Genomic DNA, 15,621 nt, shown 5'->3' with positions numbered 1-15,621 from the left:
TCGGATAGGAGCGGGGACCAGCGGAGGATAGGTGTGCGGTCCGTCAGATCGCCACTACTAATTATCAACCATGCGTTACTCATCGTATATACTTCCTCCCCTCATACTTCTGAGTTAATGATATAGATAAGAAAGTGCGAGTATTCCTCAGTCCCATTTACTTCTACATCCTTGTAGGAATACACTGCAGGGTTGCTGTTAGAGGAGCAGTATAGTTTTATTTTTATTGGTAGATCTGCTAAAATGAAATGACATCTTTCAGGTTTAATGTTTTCTTTTGTTGGTTGGAATTGAACCTGTGCTCATGGGTCGGACACCACCACTGATCTCCCGAGGAAGCTAATTAACCAGTGAACGATGGGTACGACCACTGTAAAATAATAATAATAATAATAGGGCATGGCATCTACATAGACTTGGTGTCGACCTAATGGGAATACAATGAATGGCGAAGACGTCATAAACACCCAGTCCCCAAGCCAAGGGGTTGATTCTTGAAACTGAACCAGGGCTGTCAGACCAAAGACAAACATTCTATTCATTTAGCCACAAAGCTGGACTTTCATTTGCTAAACCTTAGGCTCCCACCTCCACTGATCAGGGGTTGAGCATTGGCAGTAGCTGAGGCCGGGGCAGTAGCCTGTAAACCAGCCTTGACAACACAGCAGGCTTCACTGTTGGCTACTGGCTGCAGCTAAAAATGCTGAAGGCTTGACATTCACTAAATCAACCATTGAAAAGAGGTAACCTAAGTCTAGTGGTAGCCCATGTCTTAATCCCAGCATATGCCACTGGCTTGTACAAATCACTTTTTAAAATAATTCATAGTTTCAGTCGGCTAAAATGAAATAAAAATGTAATGTTTTCTTCACAACATAGGGGGTGGAACCCCCCCCCCCATTGCCGCTACTGCCTACCTCGTATGTTACTAGCAGACATCGGACTTGTAATCGGACTTGTATGCAAATGCATATTTTGTTTGCCAATAAGTAAACCTCCAACACCGATAAGGAAGTGTGTTCGAAGGTGAAATTCGACAAATTATTAGGTTTAATATTGCATATATATATATATATATATATATATATATATGCATATTTGCACATATTTGAGATTAGTGCATACATTTCAAATTTATTGCGTATGTTTTCAACTTTTATTATGCATATTTTAACGTTTTACAAGCAGTCTTCAAGAAAATGTAAAGTAATTAAACTCTTTCAGCAATGAAATTGTTTAAAAGGAACTGGCACTTATCAAATCATACCAGCTAGAATCAATCAAGAAGCTAGAAACCGTGGGTTGCAACTTTGTGATTCGCTGGACATTGTCAAGAACGTGAAGTGCGAACTGGAAGGTATCCCAGAAAACCTCGGATTATGTCTGCAAATAAAGTATCGTGTTGTCCTTAAACAAAATCTGGGGTACGACAACATGGTGATTATACTGATTATAAACAAATATTTGGCTGGTACTGATAATGTGGATTTAACAGAATGTTTATCACCTATATTCGTTCCTGAATTCAAGTACTGTCCTGTCACATCTGTAGATGTAGAGAGATCATTCTTCACATTGAAACTAGTTTTAACAGGCAAACAGCACAGATTTATACCAGAAAACTTGGAGAAGACTGTTGTAGTGTACTGCAAAGCAAATTTTGGACAGAAAAAGTAGGGTGTGCAGTGTAAAATGAAACAAGAATGTATGTTACAGTGTGATTCTTCATGTTTGCCAGGGTTTTATTACACGGTTTTCTTACAACCTTACTAATTGATTTATCATGTGTATTAAAACACTGTCTTACCTAGGAGACTTGTGCATATTGTTTTAACAGAAAACACTGATAGATTGATACGTCTCGCAAACTATGCGTGGATTGTTTGTACTAGTGGAACAGCCGCAGCTGTAAGTAGTGTGATTTTTTTGTTTTTTCATTCAGTTGTAAATTCATGATCGTGATTTTATGTATTGGTTTGGGTGAATTGCACGAGTCTAGTAAAGGAATGTTACATTTGCATTTCACAGAAGTGTTCAATAGCATGAAAATAAGTGCATACTTGAATGCATATTTCACTACTTTTTACAGCACAGTCACATGCTTATTATATTGGTGATTTATTCAGCATATAAATCCGATGTCCATTTATTAGGAAAACACTCTCTTAACATAGCCTCAGTGGTTCAGGTGGCAGTGCGCCGGCCTCTCACTGCTGGGTTCCGTGGTTCGAATCCCAGTCACTCCATGTGAGATTTATGCTGGACAAAGTGGAGGCGAGACAGGTTTTTCTCCAGGTAGTCTGGTTTTCTCTGTCCTTTGAGTTGAGTAGCTGTCCCTTGGCACTTCGGGGATGTTGCGCCATCAGGTTTGGTTTATGGTTTACTAGCTCTATGGCTGTGTGTTCCAGTGCACATATTGAGACATTCAGTCCTGAGATATGGTAAATTTTGGTGGTTAACCCTGAACATATTGCTTCTCCAACTTTCTCAACACTCGGTCATCGCAAATTATTTAAAGTTCCAATGTGCCTATCCAAATACTAGCCGTAGATTATCTGGTACTCACACCTATATTGGATCACTTTTCTGAGAACAACGCGTTGCATTTATGCAACTGTAATATTCCTGTTCCCTAAAGAACAGCAACTGTTAATTTAATGTTGTAAGGATACTGTGCTGTTAAAAATACACATATTAATTACCAAGTGAGTTGACTACTGTATGTGATACAGTTTATGTAGAAATAAGCTTTGTTTTCTGATGTTGGTGGGTACAAATCCCATTGTTTGCAGGCCTGAGGGCAGTTTTCTATAGTTTTCCACTTTCACATCAAGCTGTACCATAAGACCATGACCACTTCTTCACCTATCCCAGCATCCCCATAAACCTATAAGTGTAATACAATGTTAAAACACTAGCAAACAAGAAAACAAAACAAATTAATTAGCAGATACTGTGTACTACTGAAAAATAACTTCTTCTTGAAACGTTACTGCTTATATAGGTCGTTCATAAAAATTACTGAAGGATTAAATGATTTCATATTCTTTAAAATTTTCTCGTAAGACTCCTCAGCGTCTTACACAAGCTGATCATCGAAACAGCAAACCATATCAACTGTTTTGTTCTGTACTATAAACTTAATGAATTAATTAATATGCAAATTTACTTATATTTCTAGACGTTTGTCGAAACGGGAACGCCTAGAGGGACGTCAAGGAATGGACAACGATGGATTTGAAATGGATCCTCCAAAATCACCATGGCGCTACCCATTCCAGCGCAATATGTTCATGTTCGAACCGAGTGGTAGCAGGGCTACTGCAAATGCTAACTTTATGCGAAGTTCATCCCAAGATTCAGGAAGCAGCAGTAGTGGTGATTCAAGTTTAGGACTATCATTTCTACATCGCGAAGAACCACCAACTGTCCACACAGATCCGACCAATATTCCAAGGTACAGTACATTTCACTTAGGGTAATCTTTAGAGGATAAAATTCTGATCCTTAAATAGGTTTATATCATAAAGGAGAACAGTATGCGGAGTTTAATCAGCATATTATTCTAAAATAACTGAAAAGAGCTGCAGTCTACATTTAAGTTCTGCAGTACCTAACAGATACAAACAGATACAAAAATTGTGATGAAACTGATAATATCCGTTGCATGAAATGCTCCAGTATGACTTTGAATATCACTGAAATTGTTTTTGGTGTTTTTGGACTGATGACTGAAGAATTTGAAGCCCCTGTAGGGATATAACAAAGTAGTAATGAGATACTAAGAAAATAATGAGTAAAATTACTGACTTTGTATAAAATAAAGGTAATGGCTTGTTCAGTAACAGTATCTTCAGTGTAGCATAGTTAAAATTAAGATAACTTATTGAATGATTGATGGCTTTAAAATTTAAACCATGTGAAAGTACTCAGTATGTAGAAACAAAACATAAAATTGTGTGTTACTTTGGTAACTAATATGAAACTGAAATCAGACATAAAATGATGTGAGAAATTAAATAACACAAAAATGACTAGCATGTGGAAGAGAAAGATATAATTATGTAAGATTAAGCACATTATACTCTTAGATTAGATCCAATAATTTTTACAATTGGAATTCATCAGAGCTTGAACCTATCACCACTTCTGTTCAATCTTATGGTATACTCTTGTATGGCAGACCTGCACCGACCAATACCCCAGATCCTTCTAGATACTGGCAATGTCATACTAGCAGCTGAAAACAAACTTTATCACCAACATCAAACCCAAGAATGAACAGTCAATTACAACTACAAGCTGATCTAAGGTTAAGGTTAAAGGAAGAATCCCACCTTCCAATACTTCTTGTTTATGTGATTACGAACATACATACTCTAGCTTAGTCTATTTGATTGACTAAATGATTAGTACATATTTTGTTCCTCTGGTTTGGAACATCTTCAGCAAAAAACATATAGTAAGACATGAAAATTGGCACATACAGATAAAAAACACTTATGGTGATGATGAGGTTAAAAATGTTCCTTCATATTAAGTTGAGAAACACTCAATAAGTTGATATTCAAATTCATAGTAAAATGTGTACATGAGTGAACATAAAAGGTGATCTTCTTTTCTTCAAAATACTAGACATTTTGCTATTGTTGTCCCATATAAACTCCAAATAACTTAAGGTTGACAATGTACTTAAAATTTAAAATACAGTGACCAGGGGAAACTCCTTGAGAAAAGCTAAAAGTTGAAGTTAATTCTTGAATAAAAAGTTTTTGAGACATTGTAAGGAGTCTGTAATAGAAAAGAAAGAAATTTTAAGGAAGAGAGAAAACCTTATGGATGTACGTTTATACGGTGTCAGAAAAGCATTCAAAATGCTTCACAAATTGCTACAAGCTGATGGTAAGTACCTGTTGTAAGTCATGTAGTTTGAATGTCTTGGGTCTACAATAGCTGACGGCGGCCAACTTATCATCGAAGAGTGAACACCAGAATCAATGTCGCTTAGATGAAGTGGCAAATGAAGACAACAATTACCAATGATTAAACCAAACCAAACCCCATGGCACTACAGCCCTTGAAGGGCCTTGGCCTACCAAGCGACCGTTGCTCAGCCTGTAGGCCTGCAGATTACGAGGTGTCGTGTTGTTAGCACGACGAATCCTCTCGGCCGTTATTCTTGGCTTTCTAGACCGGGGCCACTATCTTACCGTCAGATAGCTCCTCAATTCTAATCATGTAGGCTGAGTGGACCTCGAACCAGCCTTGAGGTCCAGGTAAAAATCCCTGACCAGGCCGGGAATCGAAACCGGGGCCTCCGGGTAAGATTACCAATGATTGCCAGATGAAAAACTGTTCAAAATTTAAGATCTCCTGCACTATCCTCTGAATGTTGGCTGAGTGCAATAGAGGCAGAATGTTGCCTAAGTGTTGTGGGGACTAAGATGGTGAGATTTTCAGCTGGCATTGATAGATTGTATTATGTTTCAAATTTACACATAAAATAAAGCTTTGACATTGCGTTGGTCTGGGAGAAAATGCGCGAAGTGAACTAAGATGATTTAGAGTTGTGGTGTGAGCAGATTGTGAAGATAGCATGCATGCTAGAAGTCATCAGAGAGAGATCCACTGGACAACCTGAGCAACTGCTGGTTGATACACTACACGACGACATGAAGAGACTAAATTGACACCATGACATTGCCCACAATTTCTAGCAGTACCACATGGTGGACCAACTGACGATCTAAATAACTGATGCAAATAAACTAGTGTTTTATTTCTACTTAACGAGCACATTTACAGTGCTTAAATTCACTACTTGCCAATTAATTTAAAAATGTGTCATGTAATGACAGATTGATTAGTCCAAGTTATTAAATAAAAAAAATACAGTAGAAATGGTATATTTTTAATTGAACAAGAAGCATTAATCAATTACATTAACGCCAATACTAACACCTGTGCTATAGACCATACTGGTTAATTTTTTCACAGTAATGTATTAATTTAAAAACAGAATTAATCAGAACTTAACCTTAGATCACATTCAAGCTTTCTTTTTGTTTCTCATTTCATATAAGCCAGCTTTTGATCACGTTGCAGGACTCGGTGATAGTGTGAATGTCCCCCTTAATTTGTGAGTTAATTGTTACAAGAGATACCAGTCACTTCCTCTCTTTCTTTTGTAGTAAGGACAAAGGGGCCTCGGCTGTGTAGGAAAGCATATGCTATCCAACTGTCACTTTCAAGATATTTGTCAAAAGGTAATTTCTTTTCAGTATATTTAATTTTGGAAGTTATTTAGGAGAGATATTCAATTATCATAGTCTGTTAATCTGCAAAGATATGTTCTGAAGTAAAGGAGTCTGTAATAAATAGAGCCTTTCAGCTAATGTGTTAAAATGTACTGTGAATTACCATGAGCATGTTATGTACTGTACACACAATACAGTATTGACATTAATAAATTCTATATCATGAAGTAAACACAACTAATAAATAACATATCTGAGAGGGACATTTATTGTACATGTTTTGGTTAAATTGCTTTTAATATGTACTGTATGTGTATTTTGCTTTGTTTCATTAGTATTATTCATGTTAGTAATAATATTAATCTGTTAAATAACTCAATAATAATAATAATAATAATAATAATAATAATAATAATAATAATAATAATAATAATAATAATATTTTTACATCCCACTAACTACTTTTGATGGTTTTTGGAGATATGAAGATGCCAGAATTTTGTCCTGCAGGAATTTTTATGTGCTAGTAAATCTACCGATACGAGGCTGATGTATTTGAGCACCTTCAAATACCACCGGACTGTGCCAGGATTTGAACCTGCCTAGTTGAGGTCAGAAGGCCAGTGCCTTAACGATCTGAACCACTCAGCCCAGCATATAATTTATTCTAAAAGCCATCAGTTCATCTAGAGTGAAAGACCACAAGGATTATGAATTCTAAATTTACATGTGGTGGGGATGAAGTTTGAAACAGACACTTAAGACACTGATTCATCATAGCAGTATAAGTGAAAGAGGAAGATGCTGAATGAGTCCTTGATTAAGCCTGTTATAACTTTTCTCCACTATATTGTAAAGATTTTGAGGATATCCCACATCTATTCCATCATATTACCTCTACTTCCACTGAGCAGAGTGGCCGTGCATGTTAACATGCTACAGCTATGGAGCCAAGCTTTGCATTCGTGAGGTGAGTGGGTTCGAATCCCACTGTTGGCTTTCTGAGATTGGTTTTCCATGGTTTCCTTAGGTCATGTTCAATTTGTTCCCTCCTTTGTTTCCTGGGTCTGTCTCTAGGTTTTTAACTTCCAACCTCCAGGTCAAGTATAGACTTGGGAGATCGTCATTCCTCCCATTGTTTTCGTGTGCCCTTACCAACTCGGTCTCAATTGTTCTACTGTCTCTCTCTCTCTCACTCACTCCGCACTAGAGTTCCTCGTATTACTGTATTTGATATTTGGTCCTGTCTTGCCTTGGCCATACTACTTATTAGGAATTTCATCTCATGTGCTTTGGTCATTACCCAAGTTTCAGCTCCATACATCAAGACTGGTAGCAAGTAGTTCTTGTACACGATTTCCTTGCATCACATTGGGACTTCCTTACTCCATAGCAGTCCCCTCACCCTCTGGAAAAACCCTCCAGATAATTGGACACTCATTCTTTCAGGTTCTGATATCACACTCCCAAGGAACTGAAATGTCCTTTCCTCTAGTGGTTCCTCCTGAACTGTTATACCTTCTCTTCCATTCCTTGGTCTTCATGTATGAACTGCAGTTTTGCTCAACTCCATGTTAATTTTAATTTTCCATTCTTCAATCACTTCATCCATATGTTTGCCTGTTCTTGAATTTCCTCTTCACTTTCACCTAATAGCACAATGTCATCAGCGGATAACCATGCTTTTAATGTTCCTGTCTCGGCCCTCTTTTTATTTCCTTTGAGTATTTGATCCATGATTATAATGAATAGGAGAGTTGATTGCACACTCCCTTGTCTTAGTCCTGTTCTAACTTTGAATTATTCTGTCTCTTCCTACGTCTGGCTGGGTTCTGTTGCTACAATAATGGGGTAGGCCATACAGCCAACATCTCAATGCTGAATGTTGGGCATCAGTAAGAAACCAGACATCCTAAAGTGACCAACGACTTTGGGCGGATGAGTCCCCTTAGGTGGAGTAGTTGTCCCCTCAATGTAGGAAATGGCACTGGAACCTGTTAAGCATAATCTGTTCCCAGGTTAGGAGTGGCTGTGAAAGGAATCTGTACTCCATATTAAGTGCAGCCTGGTCAACTGCTAGCAGTAGCTCTAAAATGGTTTTGGGCATGGTGACCCCATTGAATACTAACAGCCTATAATGGAAGCTCATGGAATACAACAGGTTAAGAAATTAATAGTAATTTAACAGACCATATTTCACATACAGGAATTCTTAGTTGCTATACCACTTCTTCAATTTACATAGTCACTTGTGAAGTTCAGTCTCTCATAGACCTGAATTTACTAGCACAAATAGCACAAATACTTAGGACCTTTCTCTAGTCTAGATTATGAGCACAAAAGAAAAATATTAACCAAAAACAAAAACATGGTAGCCTACATATCTTTCAGCTGTAGTCATGAAGTTGTCACTGATAAGAATTGTTACAAACCTCACCAATATCATATTAATACAATCATGTTCATAAAAACCAGAACACCTTGAAAGACTAGAGATAGAAGTTCATATTCACAGGACATGTGCATTAGTATGTTCTGAAGAAGTGATTAGCATTTGAACCATGTTGACCCTCAGCTTCAAGGTCCACGTCGATATCATGTTGCACCACTACTGACTGATAAAATGTGCCTGTGGCTCTAGTTTTTGCTATAAACCGAAGATAATGGATCAGTGTGACTTGAGCAGACATGCAGGATGCCTCGCAGATGTATGCGAGAACCTTACCCTCATATGAGTGAGTTTGAAAGAGGGCTCATTATTAGCATGGGAGAATGTGATGCATCCATCCAGGAAATTGCTGCTCATGTGGGACGAAGTGTGTCGGCAGTGCAACTGGTGTGTACAGAATGGTACACAGAAGGCCATAGAACATGATGAGATGGGTCTGGTTACACTACCAAGATCACTCCCTGAGAAGATCGACACCTCATCCAAATGGCATTGCAGAACAGATCTGCGTCCTCCTCAGCTCTAGTGCAACAATGGAACAGCAAAATATATTGTACACTATCAGGAGTGACAGTCTGTCGCTGTTTATTATGGTCTGGGTTACCGGCGTGTTATCCACTTCTCCGCCTACCTTTCACTAATGTGCATAAATATGCTAGATTGGAATGGTGTATGGAACAACGTCCCTGGGGACAGGAATGGCAGCAGATAGTGTTTTCGTACAAATCCAGGTTCTGTTTGTTTGAAAATGATGGCCGCATTCTTGTTCACCGCAGACAGGGTGAGAGGCATCACATTGACTGCATTCACACAAAACATACAGCGCCAAGTCAAGGCCTTATAGTGTGGGGTGCTATTGGGTGCAACCACAAATCATAGTTGGTGCGTGTCCAGGGCACTGCGACCAGATTGACCTACATGAATGACATCCTGTGACCCCTAGCCATAGCCTTCCTGCACGGCACCCCAGACGCCATATTTCAGCAGGACAATGAACAACCACATGTTGCTGCACGAACACATGCCTTCTTACTGTCATAGGATGTCAGACTGTTGCCCTGGCCTGCCCGATCACTGGACTTGTCGCCAATCAAAAATGTGTGGGATATGGTGAAATGACAGGTGTGGCGCTGTGACCCAATGCCAACCACTAAATATGAACTGTGGAACCAGGTGAATGCAGCATGGATGGCTATACCCCAGGATGTCATTTGTGCCTTTTACGTGTCAATGCTATCACTCATGGAACAAGTTATCAGTGCCCAGGGAGGACCCAGTGCCTACTACGCAACAGGACACATGCTGAACCTAGGTGACTGAAATGCTGATAGGTTCTGAAAAACATACTAACGAACATGTCCTGTGAATATGAACTTCCTATTGGTGTTCTGATTTTTATGAACATGTGTATAATTCTACCCCAACAAGTCTGCTAAATTCAAGTTTGAAACTATTTGATCCTGTAAACTTGTTCTTTTTCTCTGATTTGATGAAGTATCTTTGTTTTAAAGTAGCACCTATTTACTGTTTCAGGAAGAACATGATTTCTGAGAGCCAACGGGATGTTGTTATGTGGTGAGCTCCGACCGAAAATTAATTGTTCTGCATGAGACAAAAACTCAAGTTGAAAGGACAAATAGTGAAAAATGCCAAATCAAATGATGATAAATAATCTACTATATGTAAATATATATTAAAAAAGTCATGTCATTGTAAATTACTTTACAGTTCTTCCAAGAGGAACAAATAGAATTGCTAGAGAATTAATCATTTTATAAAAATTGTGATTATTGTGATTTTAAACAAAGACCAATTTGTGATAAAAGTTATAAGAAAAGGAGGACTTACTGTAACTATTCATATCTGGATAACCTCCTTCCTTACAACTCACTATTGTTATATTGTTATTTACACCATATTTACTCAGATGCAAAGAACTGCAGCAGAATTGATATACTTTAAACAAATTATGCAACCAAATTTTGATGTGATCTTGAGTGCCTTGAAAAATGAACATTACTTCATATTTATCTCGATGATGAAATGAGTTATTAGAAGAACATTTGGGTAGAAATATTAGAGAATGCATAAACTAGCATTACAGTATTTGCAACATCCACTTTCATACATGGCCAGCTTGAAAGGTAACTAACCTAGTTTCTTGTATGCTGTGCCAAAATAAATATATAGGATCGTATGTCATGAAAGAGAATTACAGAGCCGCTCTCATCACAGAGGCCACAGACCTGCAGAAATTTCATTTAAGCATAGTGTCGATAATGTTATCATTGGTAGAGCTGGGATTCACTTCACAAAATTTCCAAGGAAAGGAATGAATAATATTATGGAGATTACTTACACATATGGCAATATTTTCCTGTTTTGCTACTCAACAAAATACTAAAGCACATGTCCAAGGTCCATATTTGCTCTGATTTGACAAACAAACCATGCTGCACCTCAACTGCACACAAATTCTCAGGAACTACAGTGCAAATGGTGCCCACTTCAAGTGGGGAAGTAGTGTTTAAAAATATCTCACAGACTAAATGATCCACTGTGCTTAGGAGGTTTACAGCACTATCATTGTATTCAGAAGTCTCTTACTACAATCTTGTTCTACTGAATTATTTTACTTAAATTTTATAAGTAGTTTTGTATTTGAGGGTCAAGAACATTTTGTTGAGCATGTCTTCAAAATTTAGTTGTCGTTTTACACAAGGAGCTGGCCTCGCAGTCTAGGGGTAGCATGCCTGCCTTCCGTATGAATGTCCCGTATTAAATTTCTGGCTGGGTCAGAGATTTTTCCCTGGATCTGAGGGCTAGTTTGAGGTCCACTCAGTCTACGTGATTATAACTGAGGTGCTATCTGATGTTGAGATAGTGGCCCTGGTCTGGAAAGCCAAGAATAACAGCTGAGAGGATGCATCGCATGCACCATGCACAGCTTCATAATCGCCAGGCCAGTTGGCTGAGCAGCGGTCGCTTGGTAGACAAAGGCCCATATCAGGGCTGTAGCCCCATGGTTTTGTAATTTTTTAAATTCAGGAGCTTGACACGTCATCGTCAATAGCCCCATATACTACATGAAAATATGTTTGGTCCTTGTGGCTGTACTACTATGTACAGTATATTTGTAATTAAATTGCAGGTAATGACATTGAGAAGGAAGCAGCTGTAAAGTATAAACAGGGTAACTCAAAAGAATGAGAAATTTTCAAATGGAGGTTAATGGAAGAATATATATACTTTATAAGTATTTATTTACTTCATGCAGGGAGCAGATTTTTTTCTGTGGCTCCAGCTGGTGGCAGTAAAGCTTTTGAATTAGTAGAGAAACTTACATCAGTCACACCTACACCCAAGAAACAAGATCAGGAAGTTATGAACAGACAATCTGCCTCATCTGTTCCAAAGAAGCTATTTCCTATTAAGGAAGAGGCGGTTCCGAATTGGATCGAGAACTTTCTGGCCATATATCCACTTTCTCTTTGCCTGCAATATGATCCACTTCTTTGAGTACCTCACAAATGATGGCCTCCTTGTATGAGTTGATGTTACAAGCCACCAGCAAACCTACTTTATTATCAATACTCTGTGGAAGGACTTCATCCTGTGTCAGTTTCTAGATGTCCATGTTTTATTTTCACCTAGTGTTTAGCAGTGCTACGCTTGAGACTTTTTAACCATTCCAAAGTGATAGTCTTTAAACATTTGTCAATATGTTCACTTTCATTTTATACTTCAACCAACAAGCACATAACTTGTTTATATTCTTTTAAGCATTGCATTTTTACTTCATTACTAAGGGTCTATCATATGTACTACATACTGGTATATCTTTGTTCATACAACCTGTTTCAGCTGATGATGGTGTCCATAGACACCGAAACCGGTACTGAATAAGAAATGTTGTGGTTATATTAACAACATATTGTATATTGTAAAAAGGTGGATCAATCAAATTTCCCTCCATTGTTTGTTATTGAATTTCATATCGACAATTTAATTTTTGATGATAATATTTTTCTTTCTTTTTTTCTTTACAATTTGCTTTACATCACACTGACATGGATAGGTCTTATGGTGACGATGGGATAAGAAAAGACTAAGAGTGGGAAGGAAGTGGCTGTGGCCTTGATTAAGGTACAGCCCCGGCATTTACCTGGTGTGAAAATGGGGAAACCATGGAAAATCATCTCCAGGGCTACTGACAGTAGGGTTCGAACCAACTGTCTCCTGAATGCAAGATCGCAGCTGCGCGACCCTAACCGCATGGCCAACTTGCTTGGTCTCTTGATAATAACAGCTGCCTTCTCTGTGCAGACTTTCTTGTAGTCTCTATGGGACATTGTGAATTACTTGAGGTAATGTATCAATGGGAAAGCAACCATGCTGCCCAATATTGAAATGACACTGAAATTCTCAATGCCTGGACTCCACACAGCCATTTGTGCAATATGCTTTGACCATTCGACTGTTAATTGATCACTAAATGGCAAGATGTGAGCAGTGTTTTATGTGTCATCCAGTACTACAAACCTCTCAAGGTTGTCATAACGGTTTCATAATATCCCATCGTTTATGTTGCACTGTATTAGGTACCATCTAGGAGATGAAGTGGGAATGAAAACCCTTCCAAATTGGACAAGGATAGAATTTAAACTCTCATCTCTTCTCAGTTGTGTTCTAATGCTGAGTACACTCAATTTCAGACACTCAAACCAGACCCAAATTTGTGGCAGTACTGGGAATTGTACATCGGTTAACTACTTGGCAAGCTGCTACAATAAACCCTGGACAATGGTAGCTTTGAACTTTAAATGAAGGATCTGATTTTTGCTATTTGCTTTACGTCGCACCGACACAGATAGGTCTTCTTGCGACGATGGGATAGGAAAGGGCTAAGAGTGGGAAGGAAGCGGCCGTGGCCTTAATTAAGGTACAGCCCCAGCATTGATCTGATGATTTTAAAGCATAGTACATATGATGCAACTTTAAAACAGCTGTTGACATGTCTGTCATCAGAGTTTGGCTGTATAATTATCTACATTCTCTTGAATGGAGGATTAAATTTGCTGCATATTTTTAGTGGTTAATTGTTCTCAATAACTGACATGCAATAGAAAAGTTGGGCAAGAATTGAATGCGATGTTATGTGATGTAATGTGATGTGGTGTGGTGTGGTGTGATGTGATAAAATGTTACATGAAATGTAGATTATAATACGTTTGAGTACAGTGAACACTTCCTTTCCAAATAAAGGAAATAAATGAGTAGATACAAGAATATGCAAGGAATGAGAGAGATGTGATTCTTACAATGAAGGTAACTTACATTTCTTTCTCCTGCATGAACTTTGTGACAACCTGATTATTGCAGGAATCTAATTCACTTCAAATGAAGTACTGAATGAATGCTGAGGAAATATGGTGATCTCTCTTAATCTAATAGTGAATGTATGTGAATCTTTGACTAGTATTTTTGTTAATTTGTTTTTATATGTATAGAAAGATATATATGTATATTATATATAACTTGGTGTTCCTATTTGTATAATATGTGTGAATGTGATGTACCAGACAGTCTGTATACTTGCATACAGTAGTAATAAATTGTATTTCTCTTTTATCAGTTGATGATATTCCTATATTTATTGTCACAACTTGTGCACAAACTATTCTTTGGAAATATCTGTATATTATATTTAAGAAATAAAAAATTTGTTTGCAATATCTACTGCTTGAACTTTGTTATATAAAAGAATAAATATTTTGGAATACCGTACAATTCAATGCAGTGTTAAATAATTACAATATGCTAAAACATATTAGAATGATTGATAGGAAATGAACATTAATTAGACATTCTTCAATGTTTTTATTGATTCAGTAGTTACGTTTTTATATATATCGATCCCCCCAACTAAGAACATTGTAACTGACATTTTCGTGATTTTGAGATTATTCACTCATGTTCTAAAAAATGAGCTCCATCAACTGGAAAATTATTCCACCCTGATTCGCAATATATCTTTTGTTAACTCAGTATTTAAGAACATAGTAACATTTATTATTTAATTTGTTCAAATTAAGAACATTGTAATTAAAGATACAATGTTCTTAAATGGAGTGGTGTCTATAACAAGTTCTGTAAAAGTGAAGTTAGTCATTTTACAGGAAGTATTTAACTCGTTCACTCGGAATAAACCCACTCAATACTGAAGAGGAAGAAGAAGAACTCATTCATTCAACACTGCACGTTAAGGATGGCATCGATTTTGCTCATCTGTCCGCAATGATGAACAAAGATGTTCGAAGTTTTCATTCTCACTGCTTTGTGACCTGAGCGATCTTCTGTTGATTAGAGGTAGTTCTTATTTTAGAAGCCGGAGAGAGACATTTCCTGTCTCTGATATCAAAGAGACAGTACAGGCGGGAATGTTACCAGTGCAATGTGAGACACAAACTAAAATGTTTTGATGATAATTGTGTTAGTATTTTACCCATTCCAAAATATATTCCAAGAGACAAATTGATAGTTTATTTAGTGAGGAACATGGCTGCTTGTTCAACTCTATTACAAGGTAAGTGTATATCCATTTATTATAATTTAGACTTTCATGGCCCGTGTAGCTATTCGTGATGTAGTATTTTGGGATTGTGCCGTGTAATAAACTATATAAACACACTCAACCGTTATTTGTCAGAAAAGTAGTTTTCACCAGCCAAAGCCTCTGATAAGAGGAGAAATGTTGTAGGTTAGCCAGAAACAATGAGGAAGATAGGAATTAATTTGCACTTTGAAACTGGTAATGCTTATAAGGGACTGTTGCCAGGAGCTCCGGAAAAGGACCTACTGTCTTTATGTGCACATAATCTCATTCCAGATATCTATGAACATGTCTAGAAAAAT

At 37.6% G+C, this 15,621-nt stretch overlaps 1 protein-coding gene across 3 annotated transcripts in view; it reads left to right on the top strand.

Moving 5' to 3' along the window:
• Window positions 1-11,266, top strand: part of LOC136864770 (dual oxidase maturation factor 1) — a 563,446-nt gene extending 552,180 nt beyond the window's left edge. For 2 of the 3 annotated variants that reach the window (XM_067142138.2, XM_067142137.2), the window contains exons 8-9: window positions 3,182-3,457; window positions 10,240-11,266. In XM_067142138.2, the coding sequence (XP_066998239.1) occupies window positions 3,182-3,457; window positions 10,240-10,285 (322 nt within the window). In that variant the 3' untranslated portion in view covers window positions 10,286-11,266. Of the gene's footprint in view, window positions 1-3,181; window positions 3,458-6,191; window positions 6,267-10,239 lie in introns of all 3 variants that reach the window. The other variant, XM_067142139.2, reaches the window with a different exon arrangement.
• The last annotated feature ends 4,355 nt before the right edge of the window (window positions 11,267-15,621 follow it).

This window comes from Anabrus simplex, chromosome 2 (assembly GCF_040414725.1).
Source record: "Anabrus simplex isolate iqAnaSimp1 chromosome 2, ASM4041472v1, whole genome shotgun sequence".
Taxonomy (NCBI): Eukaryota; Metazoa; Arthropoda; class Insecta; order Orthoptera; family Tettigoniidae; genus Anabrus; species Anabrus simplex.
This window is presented reverse-complemented; position numbering and strand designations above follow the sequence as displayed.